This window comes from Mustela erminea, chromosome 10 (assembly GCF_009829155.1).
Source record: "Mustela erminea isolate mMusErm1 chromosome 10, mMusErm1.Pri, whole genome shotgun sequence".
Taxonomy (NCBI): Eukaryota; Metazoa; Chordata; class Mammalia; order Carnivora; family Mustelidae; genus Mustela; species Mustela erminea.
Window position 1 is genome coordinate 17,698,455 of NC_045623.1, and position 23,309 is coordinate 17,721,763.

The 23,309-nt window shown below is 36.5% G+C and overlaps 1 protein-coding gene across 1 annotated transcript in view; it reads left to right on the forward strand.

The window, feature by feature from the left end:
* The window catches only part of LOC116567453 (calcium-binding mitochondrial carrier protein SCaMC-1-like), a 132,787-nt gene extending 115,481 nt beyond the window's left edge, over nucleotides 1-17,306 (forward strand). The window contains 8 exon segments of the mRNA XM_032302514.1: nucleotides 1,665-1,680; nucleotides 1,683-1,822; nucleotides 4,447-4,547; nucleotides 5,496-5,547; nucleotides 11,597-11,704; nucleotides 14,305-14,472; nucleotides 15,867-16,017; nucleotides 17,128-17,306. Of these exon segments, the coding sequence (XP_032158405.1) occupies nucleotides 1,665-1,680; nucleotides 1,683-1,822; nucleotides 4,447-4,547; nucleotides 5,496-5,547; nucleotides 11,597-11,704; nucleotides 14,305-14,472; nucleotides 15,867-16,017; nucleotides 17,128-17,306 (915 nt within the window).
* Nucleotides 17,307-23,309: the final 6,003 nt, after the last annotated feature.

Genomic DNA, 23,309 nt, shown 5'->3' on the forward strand with positions numbered 1-23,309 from the left:
AACAAAATCCTACAGTCTATTAAGTGTCTCTGTACTATGGTCTTTTTTTTTTTTAAGATTTTTATTTATTTATTGGACAGAGAGATCACAAGTAGGCAGAGAGGCAGGCAGAGAGAGAGGAGGAAGCAGGCTCCCCGCTGAGCAAAGAGCCTGATGCAGGGCTCGATCCCAGTACCCTGGGATCATGACCCAAGCCGAAGGCAGCAGCTTAACCCACTGAGCCAGCCAGGTGCCCCTCTGTACTATGTTCTTAAAATACTTTTTTGCTACCCTTGTTATTGTACTTATTCCTCTGTATTATAATTGCTTGTTTCCTTTCCTATATTTTGTATTATACTGTAAACTCCCAGAGGGGAGAAACTTGCTTCCTGTGCCATATTATGAATACACAACCCAGCACCTGATGTATTAATTTATTAATTCAACAAAATTTTTTAAAAGATTTTTATGTGTTTATTTGACAAACAGAGACCACAAGTAGGCAGAGGAGCAGGCAGAGAGAGGGGGGGAAATCAGGCTCCCCATTGAGGAGAGAGCCCAGTGCGAGACTCCATCCCAGGACCCTGAGATCATGACCTGAGCTGAAGGCAGAGGCTTAACCCACTGAGCCACCCAGACCCCCAATGCAACAAATATTTTTTGAGCACACTTATCTTCACTGACCAAAGTGCAATTTATAACAGTGCATAAAAAAGACCAGGTTGCTGCTCTTATCAGGCTTATTTTCTAAAGAAGGAAGCAAGCAACAGATAGAAATGAACTAATAAAGATTTGCTAAGTATTGGAGAAGAATCTATATAGATAGAAATGAACTAATAAAGATTTGCTAAGTATTGGAGAGGAATCTATGGAAAGAGCCAAGGAGAAAGGTCCTTGGTAGAGGGAAAATGAAGTACAATGTTCTGAGATGGAATGGTCCTTGGAAAGGGGGCATTCAATGAATGCATAATTGAAGGTGGGAAAACTAAGAAGAGAAGTTACTTGTCTGCCGTGATTGACAAGTAATGGAACCTGGATCCCCTGTGTCTAGTGTGACACTCTTCTCAGTGAGTCACATTGCCTCAACATTTAGCAGAAATGGCTATTTTTAGCAAAAGCCAAGTATGATGACTGAAAATAAAGTGAAATGCTAAACTTGTTAGAGTTCAGAGTTTTAGAAAGAAAATCGTCATTTGAGAAAAGAGTCAATGTAAATAATAGAGAAAGAAGTATGAGAGTATAAAATACTACTCTTGAATTCTGAAAGGTTAGGTAAGTACCTAGTGGAATTTGAGAGATTTTGGAATAAAGCAGAGAAACTTAATTAAGCATTGTGTGTCAGGCATTGTGTGTGACTAGGACATTATCCCTGCATTGAGTGTTTACATTTTTCATGGAAGAGATTAATCTAAATAGCTTGAGAGTTTAAAATTAATTACTCTAATATAAAAGGAACTGATTTTTACAGATTTTAAATCTTTATGTGAATGTATTATTAAAAATCATTTGGTCTAGTACAAGTGCTGAGAAAATTGTCAGTATTTGCTAATAGGAGGTGAGATATGGAAAAGAACTTTGGGTTTTTGGTCTTTGTAAAAAAGTATCCTTTTTTTTAAAAAAGTTATCCTTTTAATTTATCAAACATGTGTACTTTATTATATAATTCATTTTTACATATTTATCAGATAATTGACATGGGGGAAGTATACCTATTCCAGATGAATTTACTGAAGAAGAAAAGATTTCTGGAGATGGGTGGAGGCATTTGGTGGCAGGAGGCAGAGCTGGCGCTGTTTCGAGGACATGCATGTCCCCCTTTGACCGCTTGAAGGTCACGATGCAGGCAGTTTGCACACTTGACCCCTAAGCATTAAAGTCACTTGAAAAACCCTTGACAGTTTTCAGAAAGAAATGTTTTGGCACATTTCATACTATTTCTCATTAAAGTTTCACATTCTTCTGAAAATGCCAATTTTCTTATTTTCAATATTAAAAGATTTTTTAATTTTCTTAAAGATGCTTCCGTGCTATTTAAATTATTTTTATTTAAAATAATAATAATAGAACACTCTATTAGAATTTTTTTCAGAAATATAACTAAAAATATCAAAGAAGTGATAAGACACCATTAGTCTTATTTATTGATTATCTCTAGACTCTGGCACTTACATAGTAGAGTGGTTCTATTGTTCTACTCAAGTATTAAGCGTATTTCTAAGAATTGGCAAATAAGTTATTTAGAGTGTGTTATTGACTGATTCCTCACTAGAGGTCATGTTGTCTTATTATCTTTATTTTACCGAATAATGGATTGTCAATAGTAGTTTAAATGGTGCATAGTTTAATCTGTTAACTTTCATAATTAAAATTTAGTATTTGCTGAATACTTTCTTCACAAGGATACAAAAATTAATAATTCACAATCTAGTGAGTTTAAATTTGTAATTAAACTTGCATACTGAGGTGTTTAATTGTCTTTTGGGTTTTTTTGTAACATTGGTGACATTTGGTAATGGATTATTAATAGGTTTTTTGGTTGTTTTCTGATCTTATTTATTTGTTACTTTTAGAAAATCTTACTTTTGACAGACTCAAATGTAGAAGTAGGAGCTCTCAGAGGTGATAGTCTCCATCTCTTGACAATCTGATGTTCTCCTTTGGCTTCCTTCCTTCTCTTAACTAAAAGTTCAGCATGTTCTGTGGACTCTTTATTATTTTTCTTAGTATGCTTTTTCTTCATAGGCATTGTTTGTGTTGCAAGGTATGTGGAGCAATGAGATGCTGAATGCCGGGCACTTGGGTCCTGGGTGTTTCGCCCTCTTTGTTAACAGGCTTTCTGACACTGTATTGGTGGGCATCATCTTCTGCAGAGAGAGATTGAAAAGTTTGCAGATCCTGCTAGCTCTTGTGGGCAACAGGTGATGAGGCACAATAGAATCAGCCAAGGAATATCCTTCTGCTTTTTTTTACACTTACCAAGTTGTGAGCACTCAGATCTGCAGCCACAGAGCACCCCTGAACAGATTTGGGTTTGCTTTCTCCAGATCTCCTGTATCTATAGCAGGAATGCCCCATACTCAGTGGCAGTGCTCATTTTATGAATAATTTGTATATTGTTTTTTGTTTTTGTGATTAACAGTATAGCATGAGCATGTTTGCATGGTATTTCAAATACTATTCAAATATTTCAAATATTTGTGTGTTCTTCAAATACAGGTTTTAATGACTATATTATTTCAAGTGGTTATTAATTTTTTAGATTATTTTTTCCTATTAGACATATAAGTGGTTTTTAAAACTCTTTTAAAATCATAATTCATAATAGTTCATAATGATGAACATTATTGTTTATGAGTTTTCATATTTAGGATTATTTATTTAGAAAGACTTCCTAAAAGTTAAGTAATGATAAGAACATTTTTAAGCCTGTGTGTATGTGTGTGCATGTGTGTATAATGTTACATTCCTTTCCAGACTTTTTCTTCCCACAGATGAGAATGCCCATTTCACCTTGCTCTCCTATTATTCTGTTTCAGTGTAGGCAGGGTGGTATTTTATTAATGTTCTAATTTTTGCTTTCTTAAAAAGAACATATTCTCATTATAAAAATAATACATTAGAAAAATGGGAAGATACTGAAAAGTGGAATGGAAGACAATAAAGTGGCCTGTAATTCTTGTGTATTAGTTCACGAGGGTTGCTGTAACAGAATATCGTAAACTGGTTTATACAACAGAAGTTTATTGCCTCACAGTTTGGAAGTCTGGAAGTCTGAGATCAAGGTGTCTGCACAGTTGGTTCCTTCTGAGGGTGATGAGGAAAGGATCTGTTCCAGGTCTCTCCTTGGCTTGTAGATGGCTGTCTTTTCTCTGTGTCTCTTCGTGTTGTCTTCCTTCCTCATATGTCTCTGTGCCCAAATTTCCCCTTTTTTAAGGATATTAATCATAGTAGTTTTTAGGGCCCACTTTAAGTCCTTACTCTAACTTGATTATCTCTGTAAAGATCCTGTCTTCAAATATGGTCACATTCTGACACATCAAGTCTTCAACATATAAATTTTGGTGGGGGCACAATTCAACTCCTAACACCTTGCTACCCAGAAGTATCTGCTATTGAAAGTTTGATATATTTTCATCCATTCCTTTTTCAGTACATGGTTTAGTGTTCTCTTTAATAATCTTGTAATATTTTAGCAGCAACAACACATTTTGTTTATGCAAAAATTCTCTGGTAATTAAATCATTCCTGTTCCCTTGAAGTTGCCCTCTTTGATGTATGAGATTAATGTATATATTTGGGGACAAGAAAAAATTAATATATCAATTTTATATGTCTCTAAAGTACAATAAAAATGGTGTGTTCATAGATTTCTACATTTATGCATTATTATTTTATTGGCAATAATAACATCAATGCTATATTACCAGCAAAATAAATTTAAAAATAAAATTTCCTGTACCTTTCTAGGTTCATGGTTTAAAGTCCAGGACAATGAGATTGATTGATGGGTTTGAACAGATGTTGAAAGAAGGAGGAATTCTTTCTCTTTGGCGGGGAAATGGTGTAAATATTTTTTTTTACGATTATTTATTTATTTATTTATCAGAGAGAGAGGGCGAGAGAGCAAGCACAGGCAGACAGAATGGCAGGCAGAGGCAGAGGGAGAAGCAGGCTTCCCGCGGAGCAAGAAGCCCGATGTGGGACTCAATCCCAGGATGCCGGGATCATGACCTGAGCCGAAGGCAGCTGCTTAACCAACTGAGCCACCCAGGCGTCCCAGTATTTTTTTTTTTTTTTTTTTTGATATGAAGATCCTGTTTATTTATTTATTTATTTATTTATTTTTTCATTTTACTTTTTTTTTTTTTTTATTTCCAGCATAACAGTATTCATTATTTTTGCACCACACCCCGTGCTCCATGCAATCCGTGCCCTCTATAATACCCACCACCTGGTACCCCAACCTCCCACCCCCCGTCCCTTCAAAACCCTCAGATTGTTTTTCAGAGTCCATAGTCTCTCATGGTTCACCTCCCCTTCCAATTTCCCCCAACTCCCTTCTCCACTCTAAGTCCCCATGTCCTCCATGCTATTTGTTATGCTCCACAAATAAGTGAAACGATATGATAATTGACTCTCTCTGCTTGACTTATTTCACTCAGCATAATCTCTTCCAGTCCCGTCCATGTTGCTACAAAAGTTGGGTATTCATCCTTTCTGATGGAGGCATAATACTCTATCCCCAGGGGTACAGGTCTGTGAATCACCAGGTTTACACACTTCACAGCACTCACCAAAGCACATACCCTCCCCAATGTCCATAATCCCACCCCCTTCTCCCAAACCCCCTCCCCCCAGCAACCCTCAGTTTGTTTTGTGAGATTAAAAGTCACTTATGGTTTGTCTCCCTCCCAATCCCATCTTGTTTCATTTATTCTTCTCCTACCCACTTAAGCCCCCATGTTGCATCACCACTTCCTCATATCAGGGAGATATATGAGGAAGTGGCGTCCCAGTATTTTTAAAATTATACCTGAGACAGCTCTCGAGATTGGAGCCTATGAGCAGGTAAAATGTTATCACCTATGGAATTTTATGATAAAGATCAGATTATATATATATTTTTAAGATTTTGTATTTAATTTTTAAAAATTTAGACTTCAATGAGAGAGAAAACAAGAATGTGCACAGCAATAGATATCACTGGAAGTACAGGCATACCATGAAGATATTGTGGGTTTGGTTCTAGACCAGCGCAATAAAGCGAGTCAAATGAATTTTTAGTTTCCCAGTGCATATAGAAGTTATGTTTACACTATACTGTTGTCTAGTCAGTGTGTGATAGCGTTAGGTCTAAAAAAAACTTTATATACTCTAATTAAAAGAGCTTTATTGCTGAAGAATGTTAAGCATCATCTGAGCTTTCAGTGAGTTGTAATCTCTTTCTTGGTGGAGAGACTTGTCTGGATATTGAGGACTGCTGACTAAGCAGGGTGGCCATTGCTGAAAGCTGGAGTGACTGTGGCAATTTCTTGAAATAAGAGAGCAATGAAGTTTGCCTGATTGATTAACTCTTCTTTCACAAACAATTTATCTGTAGCATGTGACGCTGTTTGCTAGCACTTTACCCACAGTAAAACTTTTTTCGAAATTGGAGTCAGTTCTCTCAAACCCTGTTGCTCCTGTATCAACTAAGTGTTGATACTAAGTCTAAATCCTTCATTGTCATTTCAACAATCTTCACAGCATCTTCACCAGAATTAAATTCTATCTCCAGAAACCACCTTTTTTTCTCATCTATCAAGAGAAGCTCTTTATCCTTGGAAGTTTTATTATGAGATTGTAGCAATCCAGTCCCATTTTCACGCTCCACTTCTAATTCTAGTTCTCTTACTGTTTCTACTATACCTGCAGCAACTGTCTCCACTGAAGTCTGGAACTCCTTCTTCTACACTCCTGTTAATTTTGGCCTCTTCTTATGAATCATGAATGTTCTTAATGTCATAAATAATGGTGAATATTTTCCCAAAGGTTTTCATTTTACTTTGTGCAGATTCATCAGAGATATCTGTGATATCTCAAGAGTTTCATGGAAACATCCACTGCTATAGACCTTAAGAACAGTCATCTTTGGGTCTTTCAACAAGGACTCCCTTCTTCTCTTAGAAACATAATCTACTAGTAGGTTCTCCAGTCTCATGATAAACTCCACTGTAATATTTCCACCTTCCTGAGTCTACCTATTCTTTCCTCAACAATCTGCCAAGACTTCAGCATCATCACCTTGCTTACTATCAGCCAGAGCTATGTCTAAGCTTTAAAAATCAGTTCCAGCACCATATTAGGATAGATTTCAGGAGTCCTGTGCCATGGGAGAGTGCTCCACATCAATAAACTCTTCCCTATCCAGCATTGTATTCTATCCCTCAGATTCCCACCATTAGTACTCTTGTGATTCACTGTCACACTCCTCCTCTGGTTTCTTCCAGTCCATAATAACCAAGTCCTTGGGCTATCTGAGAATTAACTCTACATAAACTGTTGGCTAGAAGGCAGTCAGAGGTGGGGGGGCAGTGGACAGATTGTGAGAAGAGCAAACATTCTTTTGATAGGCATCTGCCTCTTTGAGACCTTTACATGCATGGCCTGCGTACAAAGAGAAGCTGCTCTGCTCTAGCAGTGGGAAGGGGACAACTTTTTGCCAAATTAGAAGGTGCGGGTGAATTTGGGAGCTCAAATTTCTTAGGCATATGCACCCAAATGTTCCCATCCCATGTGTCAGGATCCTACTCCTTCCCAGTGAGGGTCCTCACGTTAGCATAGGAGACCTTTTGAGGTTCTATATTGTTTCCTTCATAACTCTGTTACCTTTACATTTACATCCTGGGCCTGATTTTTAGCACTCTATGAGGATCTCTCAATGCTGCTATGAAGGCCTCACAGTGTTCATAATGTGCTTAATGGTGAAAGTTAGATGACTTATAACCTTGACATTTTCTTCCTTCAAAGCTTCTAAGATAGTGAATTAGAATCAGCCAACTCCACAATCTTTATAACTGTCCCCATGCTATTCAAGTATTAGGGCAACTGAATAATATAATACTTTTCTGTCTACCCGTACACTATCCCAAGCCACAAGGACTATGAATTTTAGTAATTGTAATGCCACAGCATACCACAGATTATCATCATTCCATTTGCCAAATAAGATCTAATTGTTGTCAAGTGGCTGGTGAGAGATCCAGTTCTAACAACATCAGCAGACCTACTTTGTAGGAACACTTTTCAAAGAACCAGATTTTCATTTTGTTGATTTTCTCTGTTGATTTCCTATTTACAATTTCATTAATTTCTGTTCTAATTCTTTTTATATTTTTTCTTTTATTATTTTGGATTTAATTTGTTCTTTTTCTAGTTTTCTGAGGTATAAAGTGATTACTATTTATAAATATTTCTCTTTTTTAAAATATACATATTCAATGCTATGTATTTCCGTCTAAGTACTACTTTCCACTCCTTTGATAAATTATGTCTTCATTTTCATGTGGTTCAAAATATTTTTAAACTTTTCTTGAGATTTCTTCTTTGACCTGTGTGTTATTTAGAAGTGTGTTTTTAAACCTCCACATATTTTGGTATTTTTAAAAGATTATCTTTCTTATACTGATTTCTAATTTTATTCCACTATGGTCTCAAAGCAGCCATTGTATGCTTTCCATTCTTTTAAATTTGTTAAGGTGGGTGTTATGGCCCAGAATGTTGTCTTTCTTGGTGAAAGTTCCATGTGAGCTTGAGAAAAATGTGTACTCTGCTATTGTTGGATGAAATAGTCTATGGACTCAGTTACATACAGTCAACTGGTGGTGGTGTCAAGTGCAGCTATGTCATTACTGATTTTTTTTTTTCTGGATCTGTCCATTTCTAATAGAGGATGATGAAATCTCCAGCTATGATGGTGGATTCATCTGTTTCTTTAAAAATTTTTTTTTTTATTTATTTGAGAGAGAGAGTGAAAGAGAGAAATCACAAATGGGATAAGGGTTAGAGGGAGAAGCAGACTCCCTGCTGAGCAGGGAGCCCAGTTGCAGCTCTTGATCCTGGGACTCTTGGTTCATGACCTGAGCCGAAGGTGGACACTTAACCACAAAGTCACCGATGTGCCCCTGGATTCATCTATGTCTCTTTGTACTTATATCAGTTCTGACCTCATGTAGTTTTATGGTCTGTTGCAAGGAAGGTATATGCTAAAGATTGTTATATCTCCTTAGATAATTAACCCCCTTATCAGTATGTAATGCCTTCTTTAGCCTAGACAACTTTCCTTGGTTTAAAGTCTGCTCTGTCTAAAGTTAATATAGCTACTTACACTTTCTTTTGATTGAAGTCAACATGGTATATTTTTCCCTATTCATTTACATTTAACCTATATGTGTCTTAATCTCTAAAGTGGATTTCTTATATATAACATATAAGTTGGGTGTTGTTTTTTGAGCCACTCTGACAATCTCTGGCTGTTAATTGGTACATGGGACCACTTTTGAAGTTTAGTTTGGATTCCCCCTCCCAAAAAAAGTCTGGATACAGCTAGTTTATTTGTGAAGAAGCAGGAATAAGGAAGCAGGGGCGGTGAGACACAGAAGGAAGAAAAGCCAATACAAGGGTACATATGTGAGGTTTCAGTTATACGCAGTAGGGGCTTGATTCTTTAAGGAACTTCTAGGATGTGTACAGAATTATTCCCAGAAATATCTATCTGAAGGAAGAGAGCTGGGCCATTTATCTGCCAGTTTCTGTCCCATATTGTATGAAGATTGCTCTTAGGAGTTTAACTTCCCCAGACTTCTGGGCTGGACAGGCTCCCCCAGTTTCAGAGAAGGCCCTGAGTCAGAAAAGCAGAGAGATGAGAGGATTTTTCTTTTGATGGGTTTCTGTCAGTGAAGTGAGTCTGTGAGTCTGCACAGAACTGTCCAGATTTGATGTGGGGCTCTGGAAGGGTCTGCCATGGCTAGCGAAAGCCTGCTTAGGTTTGGGGCCTGAGAGTTGCTTTGGAGATCAATGGAACATAGGGTTTTATGGGCTTTGCTTATGGGTTTTCTAGCATACCATTCTTTCAAAAACTTCCTATACCACTTCTCTGTTTGTTTCCAGTCAATATCACGTGGAGTAGCCATATCTAAAAATCTCTTCTCTGATGTTTTATTTTCCAGTTCCTGTGCTTAGTCATTCATCCTCTTTCTCATTTTTATAGCGGGCTACATTGGCGTCAACTAAAACAATAGGCTGGAATTGGATGACGACACCTGACTTTGTCAGCTGGGCAAGTTCTTGGACATCTAATTTCCTTCTGTTGGGGTACAGAGCAGGTGGCTTTTCCTACTTGGAAGCCCACCATTCTTGACTACTGAGCCAGGCTAAGAAAACTTCCTTAGCAGAGCTCCATTTCCTTCCATTTCTGCTTGCAAATTGGCTTTGGAGAAGGCCCTATGGCTGAAAAGTAGAGAGATGCATTAGGTCATATGTTAATAGATCTTGCTAAAAGCAGCAAGGAGTGGGCAACACTGACCAACATTCTGAGGTTTTACAGTCAGTTCTCCTAGCACTTCAGGCTCAAAAAGCACACGATCTACCTTCCAAATTATCACAGCAGGCAGTTTTATCAAGCATTTCCACAAAGCATTAGGAAGATCATCTTCTCAGACTACAATATCTGTGTCCTAACAATAAAGCCAGTGTCACATATTTTAGGTTTCAGTTAATGGTAGTACCCTGTATCTAGTAACAAATTCCTGTTCTTGTTTGGGTTCATTCTAAGCTATTAAAACAAACAGATTCCAACGTACAGTAGCTTAAATGAGATAGAGGCCAGTGGTCTAGAGTTGGTGGTACAGCTCTGCCATCTTCAATATATTGCTTCCGAGGTTGCTTCCATCTTTGCCATTCTTTTGATTGAAGTCAACATGGTATATGGTGGAAGAAAGATGAGTGGGCAGGCCTCTTTAAAGAGATGTCAAAATTTGCATACTCAACTTCCTTTCATATCTCACTGGCCAAAATTAGTCACTTAGCCACACAACCTAGCTCCAAGAAAGGGCAGGAAATGTAGTTTGCAGCTGTGTCAGCTCTGTTACTAAAAGGAAGAAGATATTGGGTACAGGGAACATATAGCAGTCTCTCATATTAACTGAATCAATCACACTTTTTTTTAAGATTTTTATTTATTTATTCAACACAGAGAGATCACAAGCAAGCAGAGAGGCAGGCAGAGAGAGAGGAGGAAGCAGGCTCCCCGCCGTACAGAGAGCTCGATGTGGGGCCTGATCCCAGGACCCTGAGATCATGACCTGAGCCAAAGGCAGAGGCTTAACCCACTGAGCCACCCAGGCGCCCTTCAATCATACTTTTTCATGGAGAGGCACTGATTTGAGAGCTAGAGTTAGTTCATAGAGAATAGCTGAATTATATTGATGATAGGCCTCTAGAAAAGGCAAATAGGAAAACAAGAGAATCCGTTTGCTAAGGCTGTCTTGGATCCTAAATGAGTTCCCAGCTTCAGTCTCCATGAAACTTGACTTACTTTAGTTCCTATGAAGCCTGACCTCTGTGCTGGTATTTGTTTTCCTTATTTCTACATGTGTTATTGCAATAACCTCCCTGCTACTTAAGCTAACAAGAGTAATCCCTTGTTCCTTGTAAGGGAAAGAGCTTCTCACATTGTTACTATTCTTGATTAACCTGTAACCAAATATTAAGTACCCTGCATATGTAAGACCTGGAGTGAAAAAGAGATAACAGATACAGTCCCTGACTCCTTTTTTGTCATTTGCATGCTCTCTATGAAATAGCATATTCATGAGTATGCTTAAGTGATTTAATGTTGTTAACTCATTCTGTGGGTAAAAAATAAGGGAAAAAGGAGGCCGAATAGAGAAGTCTCACTTACTATCTCAGACAACTAATGGCATAAAAATTAAAATCAAGTATTCCTCTAGATGCTAATGTCAGGTATCTGGAATACTTTTTCAAATAATTTTATGCTACTAATTAATGTTATAAACTTAGAAAAAATATATATTCTATTTCAGCAATATTATACATTTCAATACTTTTATTTATACAGTATAAGAATTGGCTTAGTTTTGATGGTGCTAAAGTAGAAATTATTGAGAGATTTATATCTGGTTCATTGGCTGGTGCAACTGCACAGACATGTATTTACCCCATGGAGGTATGTATTATTATAAAATTTTAAGTAAAGTAATACATCCAGTGCAAAGTATAACTTTTAAAAAATATTTATTGAGGGGCGCCTGGGTGGCTCAGTGGATTAAAGCCTCTGCCTTCGGCTCAGGTCATGGTCTCAGGGTCCCAGGGTCGAGCCCCACATCAGGCTCTCTGCTCAGCTGGGAGCCTGCTTCCTTCTCTCTCTGCCTGCCTCTCTGCCTACTTGTGATCTCTGTCTGTGAAATAAATAAATAAAATCTATAAAAAGATGTTTTAAAAAATTTATTTGAGAGAGAGTGAGGGGCGTGCAAGCTAGGGTGGGGGGCGGGACAGGGGAAGGGCAGAGAGGGAGAAGGAAGAAGCACATTCCCCGCTGATCTGGACTCCACTCTGAGCTCAATCTCACAACCTTGATATCATGACCTGAGCCAAAATCAAGAATTGGGTGCCCAACTGACTGAGCCACTGAGGTCCCCCCACAAACTATAACTTTCAAAATAAATGAAAATAGATCAGAATTTTATATAATAAACAGCTTTATAGCTACATTATTTAAATCTCATACCAAGTGTTAATTGGCCCTTTTGTCTGTTTATTGGGTATCAAGGTAGTATTGTAGATGTATCAAGAAGATTAAAAAAAATCATTGCTTGCATGCTTGATTGATAGAATCACTTAGTCATTAATCAGATCAAATCTGTATTGCACAGACACTAAGTTTAAGGTATTTTTCTAGATGCAAAGACAAATCAGACAGGCATTTTGGTCATGAAACTTATAGATTAGATGGGGAGATAAAACATTATGTCAATAATGATGACCCAAAATATAAAATATAAATTCTAGAAGAGAGATCAATATGAAGTGCTATCAAATTCAGAGGGGAGAAATTATTGCCAGCTAGGAGCTTCATGAAAGACATGAATAGAATATGTGAGTGTGGCTTAGATTTTGGACATTCAGAGATAATGAGGAAAGGCCTTTTAGGTGGAAATAATGACTTAAGCAAAGGAATGGAGGCAAAAGAACAGATACTTCGGTTTGGACTGGATAATACCATGGATAATGGGTTGGGGCTAGATCAGAAAGGCTCTTGAACGCAGTGTAAGAAATATAATTTCAATTTCTTTAAAAAAATAAGCCATCAAATACTTTGGAACCTGAAATATAATCTTGGGAAAGTTGTTTTAGAGTGAGAGAGACTAGAGAAATGAGCTAACTACATACAAGAGATGGTGTGAAGTGATAGTAAAGGCTTAACGTACGATACTGACTAGAGGAAATGGACTCATATTAGAGCCATCTTGAGAACTGACAGCCTGACGCAGAAAGGAAGAAGAGGGAGGAAGAGGGAAAAGAAGAAAGCAAATTTCTGTCTGGGTTGTGTGCTTGGGTGTTTAGAGTTACATCTGAGTTACATCTCTAATAGAATTCAAGAGTGGTGGAAGTAGCCCAGACTATGAGAGAGTGATGAGTTCAGGTTTGTATGTATTTAATTTGAGTCATTGGCAGATAACCACGTTATGATTTTCAGCAGGCAGTTGCAAATGTGATATCGAGATTTGAGAGGTTTCAGGTCTTGATGTGTCATCCGCAAAGAAGTGCTAGTTAAAGTCATGAGATTACTTAGAAAGAAAGTAGTGGGTTTGTTGCTATTGTTTGTTTTGTTTTGTTTCTCTTTTTAATACTGAAAAGAAAAACTTTGAGAAGACCTTAATTTAGGGAGTAAGTGGGGAAAAAAAAACCTGCCAGGGAGTACACTGCCCTGGGGAGGGTGGAGAGTTTTGAGAATGAGATTATCCAAAGCATGGGGTGGTGCAGAGAAGTTCTCAAAACAAAGCCTTCCAACTGATGACTCAGAGCCAGCTCCGTCAAGATACACAGTTTGCCCAAGCAAGAAAAGTTCATCCTTTTTTTTTTTTAGTTGTGGCTCTTTTAGAGAACCATTTCTCAAAAGTATTTTTAGTGCTCCCTTAAATTAGATTAATGGAAATTAAGAGGACAAGGAGTAAGTTTATATCAGGAGAATTGCACAGGAATGTTGATCACAGACAGACTACTGAAGCCTACTATTGCCTTCGTAGTGTTTGTTATGTTATTACTTTATGAGCACGTTTAATCATATTAAATGGTTATTGTTTATCTACCTCACTGTTACAATAGTTCCCACAGTATATATTTTAAGTATATACAGAATGTTATTTTTCATATTGCTTCTTCACTTTAGCATGACCATACATATATATTTTTAAGTTGGAATTTGGCTGTAGTTTCTTTATTTTGAGGCAACAGTGTTATCTCAAGTGAGTTTGTTTTACAGTATGTTGCCTTATAGCACATTAAATGAGTTTGAGCAGATGTTATCAATTAAAACCACAGTGATTTATTACATTTTCCTGTTTAAATAATTTTTTTAAAACTGTACTGCGTTAGCTGTTTATAGTTAAAAGCCAGTTAGGGAAAAGCTAAAATTATATTTAAGATTACTTTCTTTTTTGATTTCTATGATAATTACTAAACATTGTATATAATGCAGTTTTCTGTATTGCTAGATGAGTTGAGTGAATCTGATCAATATATTTTTATAATATTCTTCACATTTAGGTTCTAAAGACCAGACTGGCTCCAGGTAAAACTGGACAGTATTCGGGGATCATTGATTGTGGCAAGAAGCTTCTGAAGGAAGAAGGTGTTAGAACATTTTTCAAAGGTTATATTCCTAACTTGCTAGGCATTCTACCTTATACAGGCATAGATTTTGCTGTTTATGAGGTGATTTTATTCTCATAATATGACATTATGTGTTAGATTTGAAAATGTGGCATAATAAGTGTCTTCATTCTAAAAATCTAGTTGTAAGTCACTTTACATGAAGTAGTTTCTGACCAAGAAGTCTGGTTGAGTTGAATGGATTTATTTGGCTGTTCATTTTATATCTTAATTGTCTAGTATTGTAACAATAACTTTTTGGTTGGTATTTTGTGTGAATTAGGCTTTACTGATAATATTTATAGACTTAAATGCTGATATGATGGTTCTCAACTTTTGGCAAGTGGTATCACAATCGTATGAAAGATAGCCATTTTTTTTAGGACTTAAAAATGCATATATCTTTTATAGATGTTTAAAGAATTGAATAATATAGTAGGTATTTCTTTTCTTCTTTTTTGCTTGCTTCTGTAGTCTTATTAAAATAAATTTGTTCCTGCTGTTTATGTTTGGCTCCCTCCATTCTTTTATTTCTTCAGTTCAATATCTTTTGCTTTCTTATCAGAGTAACAGTGATGTTACACATTTCTCTTTTTACCATTGAATGACTAATAATTGCACTGAGTAAAGACATTTTGAAATATATTTTTTCAAAAGCATCACATTATATATTTCATAGTAATTGTTTCAATATATAATGGTAAAGCTGTAACCTTTGATCAATGAACAGTTCTAAAAGCATTTAGTGATCTTTTAACCCACTATTTTGAAATAATTTCCTCTAGCCACTTTTATTCAAGGAAAAGCAAATTTGGAAAGATGAATCTCTCTTAAAAGTTCAGAAAATGTAGTTTTATTAACCTAAAGTGGATTATGCAGTCTTCTCTGCATTATTCTGTTTATCCCTCTGAAAATCTCCAGAATTTTGCTTGGGTCTTGAATGTCATTACAAACCAAATCAACTAGGCAAATAGAACAAATAAAACCAAAGAAAACAAAAGCACACAGAGAGATGTAAAACATCTCAAACTAAGATGAGAACTCAAACTAAGGTTGTCTGAATAGATTTTTTTGAAAACATCTGTGTGCCCTGTCCCTGATAGGCCAGCATGCGGGTAACCACCTCTGTACATGGAGTTGGAACAATCTCTTGTAAAGATTTTAGAGAGAACAGTTACAAAAATCAAGCGGTTAAGCTTGACTCTTATTTATCAGTGTTATGACTTGATAACTCAGTTTCTCTGAATTAGTTCCTCATTTATAAAATTTGAAAAGTGGAGATGACAATATGGATTTGTCAAGTTTCTATAGGGATTAAGTGAGATAACATCTATGAATTTATGCTTAGTATAATTCTGTAATCAAATTTATTTATTGAAATTGAGTGAGCGGGGAACTTTATTCTATTTAGACTTGCATAGTGGTTAAAGGATATTTACTACTATCTTCTCTGCCAGCTGTTGAAGAATAATTGGCTCAAACATCACATAAGAGAGTCTGTAGACCCTGGGGTAATGATTTTGCTGGGATGTAGTATATTGTCTCATACATGTGCTCAGATAGCCACCTTCCCTCTGACCCTTATCAGAACTCACATGCAAGTTCAAGGTGAGTTTTTTTTTTTAATGAAGTAATAAGTTAAAAGGTGGTTAAGAATAACTTTAATGAAGTATGAATAAAAATTAAGTTAAAAATCATTTAAAATAATTAAGGTTATTTTAAATGAGTAGAAATTAATGATTTTTAAAAATAGAAAAACTGGAGAATTGATAAATCAAAAGCAGACTCTGATTTTTAAGGCACAAATCTTGAGTTTATTGTTTTATTATAGAGCCTTTTGTTAATTTTAGATTTTATTTCTTCTCCAAAGTTCTGCTTGGGACTTCACACATTTCCTTCAGTTACTAATGATCTCTTTAAGGAGTTTATAATTGGGAAATACCATGACAAGCAATAGAAAAGATTTTGCTTTCTTCAAACTAAGTCAACAGTTACTCAATGTGAACACGCAGTTTCCCCTCTAGTTCTGTTCTCATTGTTATATTCTGCATCAGGAATGTAATACATTTGTGGAATTGAAATTGTATTACAATCCCCCTAGTAAGGAGATTAAGCAGAAGGGAGGGTATCTGTTTTGCTCTCTTAAGTGAAAGGTTAGAAATTTAGATTTTAAGAAAATACCTTTATCACCTTTTAAGAAGAGGGAAAAAAAACCTAACATAATTCTTTTATTATCTTCCTTAGCAAATTATTTAAGGAGTTTTGTGATGATGTTCTCTTTTCTCCTCTTTTTAGTAATATTTTCAGATTTAATTTATATTGCAATCCAGGTGGGGGATCTCTGTATCCATTCCATCATCTACCCATTGCCCTATCCAAGTATTTGTGTCATACGCATTTCCAAATGCTCCTTTGTATTTTATATCTGTGTTTTTCAGTATGGTAACCGCTAGTGACACATGGCTATCAGACACTTGAAATGTTGCTAATTCAATTAAGAAACTAAATTTTTAGTTTTACTTAATTTTACATAATTTAAATTTGAGTAGACACAAGTGTCTAGTGGCTATATTGAACAGCACAAGACCATTCTATAAGTAGGGAGAGAGTAATATTCTAAAGTAATTTTAGCCTCCATAATTCTCATAAATCATTGGACTATCTTAATGTACAAAGACTGAATATTGAATTACACTGATTTTTTTTTTCAATTTATAGCACTGGAAGAAAAAGAAACGACAACTTCTATGATTCATCTCATTCAAGAGATACATAACAACAAAGGAAAAAGGGGATTTTTCAGGGATCTCACCCCAAATATCATAAAGGTGCTTCCTGCAGTAGGCATTAGCTGTGTAGTTTATGAAATAGTCGGACAACATTTGGGATTAATTTAAAAGTGAAATATCAAATTGTTGTCATTACCAAAATCACTTAGTTGTAAGGTAATACCTGACTTATAAAGAGAAATTTGTCTTTTCCTAAAAGGGAAGACATATCAAATAATTGTTAAAACATTTTTTCTTTATTTCCATTATAAAATTTATAAATTAAATAATCATTTTAGAAAAGTTCTTTAATAATATAAAATCCTTAATAGCCACAGAATTCCATTCACACTTCCCACTACTCTCCCTTGAATCCTAACTTGAAACTTCTTTTTACTGGCTTTGGATATACCATGGTAACATTATAAAATATTTGGTCAGTTGTAGCTGCTTGTGTTAACCTTTTTCTATTTAAATAATTTTTTGAAAAGCTGAATTTGAAAATGTTTTATATACTAAAACAAAAATCACTGCACTTAAAATTGGTGTTACAGCCAATGATCACAGTTTCTCCTTTTTAAGCAAAATGAAACATTGGTTTCTTAATTTCTCCACTGTTCCTTCTATCAGATTGTGGGCAGAATAATGATAAAATGATAACCTCTTTCTTCTCTGGCTACTTTATTTTTAAATATAAACATTGTTGGTTCATTTTTATTCTTGATATTTTTGGCTGTTATAGACAAGCCAATATTGAGAACAAATCAGCCCTGGACAAATTTTTGTTTTATCTTCTGATTGAAAAAAAAATTTGAAAGGAAGAATTTTAAATATTAAATCAATTATTTCATACTTGTTGAAGCAATCCTTTTTGTTTAATGTTCAGTTAACCAATGTACAGTACATAATTAGTTTTTGATGTGGTGTTCATTGATTCATTTGTTAAGTATAACACCCAGTGCTCATCACAGCATGTGCGCTCCTCAATACCCATCATCCTATTACCTCTCTTCCCACCTTCCTTCATTCTGAAACACCCAGATTGTTTCTTGGTGTCCCTAGTCTCTCATGGTTCATCTCCCTCTCTGATTTCTCCCCCTTTGGATTTCCCTCCCTTCCCCTATGGTGGTCTGTGCTATTGATTATGTTCCACATACAAGTGAAACCATACGATAATTGTCTTTTTCTGCTTGACTTACTTCACTTAGCATAATCCCCTCCAGTTCCATCCATGTTGATGTAAATAGTGGGTATTCATCATTTCTGATTGCTGAATAATATTCCATTGTATATATGAACCATATCTATTTTATCCATTCATCTGTTGAAGGGCATCTTTTCTCCTCCTACAGTTTGACTATTGTGGACATTGCTGCTATGAACATTGGGGTACATGTGCCCCTTCTTTTCACTACATCTGTATCTTTGGGGCAAATACCCAGTAGTACAGTTGCTGGGTCATAGGGTATCTTTCTTCTTTATTTATTTATTTATTTATTTATTTATTTATTTATTTTCAGCATAACAGTATTCATTATTTTTGCACCACACCCAGTGCTCCATGCAATCCGTGCCCCCTATAATACCCACCACCTGGTTCCCCAACCTCCCACCTCCCACCCCTTCAAACCCCTGAGATTGTTTTTCAGAGTCCATAGTCTCTCATGATTTACCTCCCCTTCCAATTTCCCCCAACTCCCTTCTCCTAACTCCCCATGTCCTCCATGCTATTTGTTATGCTCCACAAATAAGTGAAACCATATGATAATTGACTCTCTCTGCTTGACTTATTTCACTCAGCATAATCTCTTCCAGTCCCGTCCATGTTGCTACAAAAGTTGGGTATTCATCCTTTCTGACGGCGGCATAATACTCCATTGTGTATATGGACCACATCTTCCTTATCCATTCGTCCCTTGAAGGGCATCTTGGTTCTTTCCACAGTTTGGCGACCGTGGCCATTGCTGCTATAAACATTGGGGTACAGATGGCCCTTCTTTTCACTACATCTGTGTCTTTGGGGTAAATATCCAGTAGTGCAATGGCAGGGTCATAGGGAATTTCTATTTTTAATTTCTTGAGGATCTCCACACTGCTCTCCAAAGAGGCTACACCAACTTGCATTCCCACCAACAGTGGAAGAGGGTTCCCCTTTCTCCACATCCCCTCCAACACACGTTGTTTCCTGTCTTGCTAATTTTGGCATTCTAACTGGTGTAAGGTGATATCTCAATGTGGTCTTAATTTGAATCTCCCTGAGGGCTAGTGATGATGAACATTTTTTCATGTGTCTGATTGCCATTTGTATGTCTTCATTGGAGAAGTGTCTTTCCATATCTTCTGCCCATTTTTTGATACGATTGTTTTGTGTGTGTTGAGTTTGAGGAGTTCTTGATAGATCCTGGATATCAACCTTTTGTCTGTACTGTCATTTGCAAATATCTTCTCCCATTCTGTGGGTCGCCTCTTTGTTTTCTTGACTGTTTCCTTTGCTGTGCAGAAGCTTTTGATTTTGATGAAGTCCCAAAAGTTTATTTTGGCTTTTGTTTCCGTTGCCTTTGGAGACATATCTTGAAAGAAGTTGCTGTGGCTGATATCGAAGAGATTACTGCCTATGTTCTCCTCTAGGATTCTGATGGATTCCTGTCTCACAGGAATCTTTCTCCAGGAATCTCACAGGTCTGTTATCCATTTTATCTTTGTGTACGGTGTAAGAGAATGGTCGAGTTTCATTCTTCTACATATAGCTGCCCAGTTTTCCCAGCACCATTTATTGAAGAGTCTTTTCTCCTCTGTATATTTTTCCCTGTTTTGTCAAAGATTATTTGACCATAGAGTTGAGGGTCCATATCTGGGCTCTCTACTCTGTTCCACTGGTCTATGTGTCTGTTTTTATGCCAGTACCATGCTGTCTCGGTGATCACAGCTTTGTAGTAAAGCTTGAAATCAGTTAGCGTGATGCCCCCAGTTTTATTTTTGTTTTTCAACATTTCCTTAGCGATTCGGGGTCTCTTCTGATTCCATACACATTTTTGGATTATTTGCTTCAGCTCTTTGAAGAATACCAGTGGAATTTTGATCGGAATGGCATTAAAAGTATAGATTGCTCTAGGCAGTAGAGACATTTTCATAATTTTTATTCTTCAGATCCAAGAGAATGGAATGGTCTTCCATCTTTTTGTGTCTTCTTCAATTTCTTTCATGAGTGTTCTGTAGTTCCTCAAATACAGATCCTTTACCTCTTTGGTTAGGTTTATTCCCAGGTATCTTATGGTTCTTGGTGCTATAGTAAATGGAATCGATTCTCTAATTTCCCTTTCTGTATTTTTATTGTTAGTGTATAAGAAAGCCACTGATTTCTGCACATTGACTTTGTATCCTGCCACGTTGCTGAATTGCTGTATGGGTTCTAGTAGTTTGGGGGTGGAGTCTTTTGGGTTTTCCATATAAAGAATCATGTCATCTGCGAATAGAGAGAGTTTGACTTCTTCATTGCCAATTTGGATACCTTTTATTTCTCTTTGTTGTCTGACTGTTGTTGCTAGGACTTCTAATACTATTTTGAACAAGAGTGGTGAGAGTGGGCATCCTTGTCGTGTTCCTGATCTCAACAGGAAGGCTGCAAGCTTTTTCCCATTGAGGATGATATTTGCTGTGGGTCTTTCATTGATAGATTTGATGAGGTTCAGGAATGTTCCCTCTATCCCTATACTTTGAAGCGTTTTAATCAGGAACGGATGCTGGATTTTGTCAAATGCTTTTTCTGCATCAATTGAGAGGACCATGTGGTTCTTCTCTCTTCTCATATTAATTTGTTCTATCACATTGATTGATTTGCAAATGTTGAACCATCCTTGTAACCCAGGGATGAATCCCACCTGGTCATGATAGATAATCTTTTTAATGTGATGTTGGATCCTGTTGGCTAGGATCTTGTTGAGAATCTTAGCATCCATATTCATCAGTGATATTGGTCTGAAATTCTCCTTTTTGGTAGGGTCTTTGTCTAGTTTGGGGATCAAGTTAATGCTGGCTTCATAGAAAGAGTCTTCCTTCTGCTTCAGAAAAAAAGTTTTCCTTCTGCTTCAATTTTTTGAAACAGCTTCAGGAGTATAGGTGTTATTTCTTCTTCGAAATTTTGGTAGAATTCCCCAGGGAATCCATCAGCTCCTGAGCTCTTGTTTTTGGGGGGTAGCTTTATTCTTAACATCTTGAAGAACCTCCATACTGTTTTCCAGAGTGGCTACACCAGTGTGCATTCCCAACAACAGTGTAAGAGGGTTTTCCTTCCTCCACATCCTCACCAACATTTTGTGTTTCCTGTTTTGTTAATTTTTGCCATTCTAACTCTTGTAAGGTGGTATCTCATTGTGGTTTTGATTTGTATTTTCCTGATGGCTAGTGATGTTGAACATTTTTTCTCATGTGTCTGTTAGCCATTTGTATGTCTTTTTGGGGAAGTGTCTGTTCATGTCTTCTGCCCATTTTTTGACTGGGTTATTTAGTTTTTTAAATGTTGAGTTTGAGAAGTTCTTTACAGATCTTGGATATCAGTCTTTTATCTGCAGTCATTTGCAAGTATCTTCTCCCATACCCACGGTCTCTTACTTTTGTTGACTGTGCAGAAGCTTTTGATCTTGATGTAGTCCCAAAAGTTCACTTTTGCTTTTTTTTTTTTCACTTGCCTTTGAAGACGTGCCTTGAAAGAATTTACTGTGGCAAATGTCAAAGAGGTAACTGCCTCTATGTTTTCCTGTAGGATTTTGATGGATGCCTGTCTCACAGTTTTGAGTTTATCTTTGTGTATGGTGTAAGGGAATGATCCAGTTTTATTCTTCTATTTGTACCTGTCTAATTTTCCCAGCACAACTTATGGAAGAGATTGTCTTTTTTTCCATTGAATATTTTTTCCTGATTTGTCAATGATTAGTTGACCATACAGTTGAGGGTCCATTTCTGGAGTCTGTATTCTGTTTCATTGGTCTGTGTGTCCGTTTTTGTGCCAATACCATGCTGTCTTGGTGATCACAGCTTTGTAATATAATTTGAAGTCAGGCAATGTGATGCCCCCAGCATTGGTTTCCTTTTCTATCATTCCTTTTGTGATTTTCCATCTTTTCTGGTTCCATACAAATTTTAGGATTTTTTTGTTCCAGTTCTTTGGGAAATGCCAATGTTATTTTAAAAGGGATGGCACTAAGTGTAAATTGTTCTGGGTGGTACAGACATTTTAACAATGTTTATTCTTCCAATCCATGAGCATGGAATATTTTTCCATCTTTTTGTGTCTTCCTCTATTTCTTTCATAAATATCCTGTAGTTTCTAGAGTATAGATCCTTTACCTCTTTAATTAGGCTTATTCCTAGGTATCACGTGATTTTTGTTGCTATTGTAAATGGAATTGATTCCTTAATTTCTCTTTCTACAGTTACATTGTTAGTGTTTAGAAAAACAACTGACTTCTGTGCATTATTTTGTATCCTGCCACATTGCTGAATTGCTGTATGAGTTCTAGTCATTTGGGGGTGGAGTCTTTTGGGTTTTCTACATAAAATACCATGTCATCAATGAAGAGGGAGAGTTTGACTTCTTCTTTGCCAATTTGGATGATTCTTATTACTTTTTGTTTTCTGATTGCTGAGGCTAGGACTTCTAGTACTATGTTGAACAATAATGGTAAGGAAGGCAAATCTCATGTGAAGTTCAGGAGTAGGTGTGTAAGAAACTTGAGTAATTGTGGTAGTTGCTTGGATAGATTTTCACAATGCATTCAAATTGATGAGATCGTTTGAATAGTAACACAGAAATGGCAGGGTGGTAGTGGGGGTGGGGTGGGGTTCATGTAGTAGTAGGGAAATGACAAGTAGCCTGGTCATTTTGAAATATGTGGTGTATAGAAATATAGTGAGACAATGAGGCTACTGCTATTGACTGATACTAAGTCATAGAGAGCTGTGAGTTACATGTGCTAATGACATGCTCTGGTGTAAGAAGATAACTGACAACAGAAGAAAACCATTGACAGAGGAGATAATAGAGCCAGTGAGACCAGTTAGGATAGGATGTTATTTCCATAGTTGTAATTATAAAATGCTGGATTCTGAGTAAGGACTTCTTTTAGAGTAAGTAGA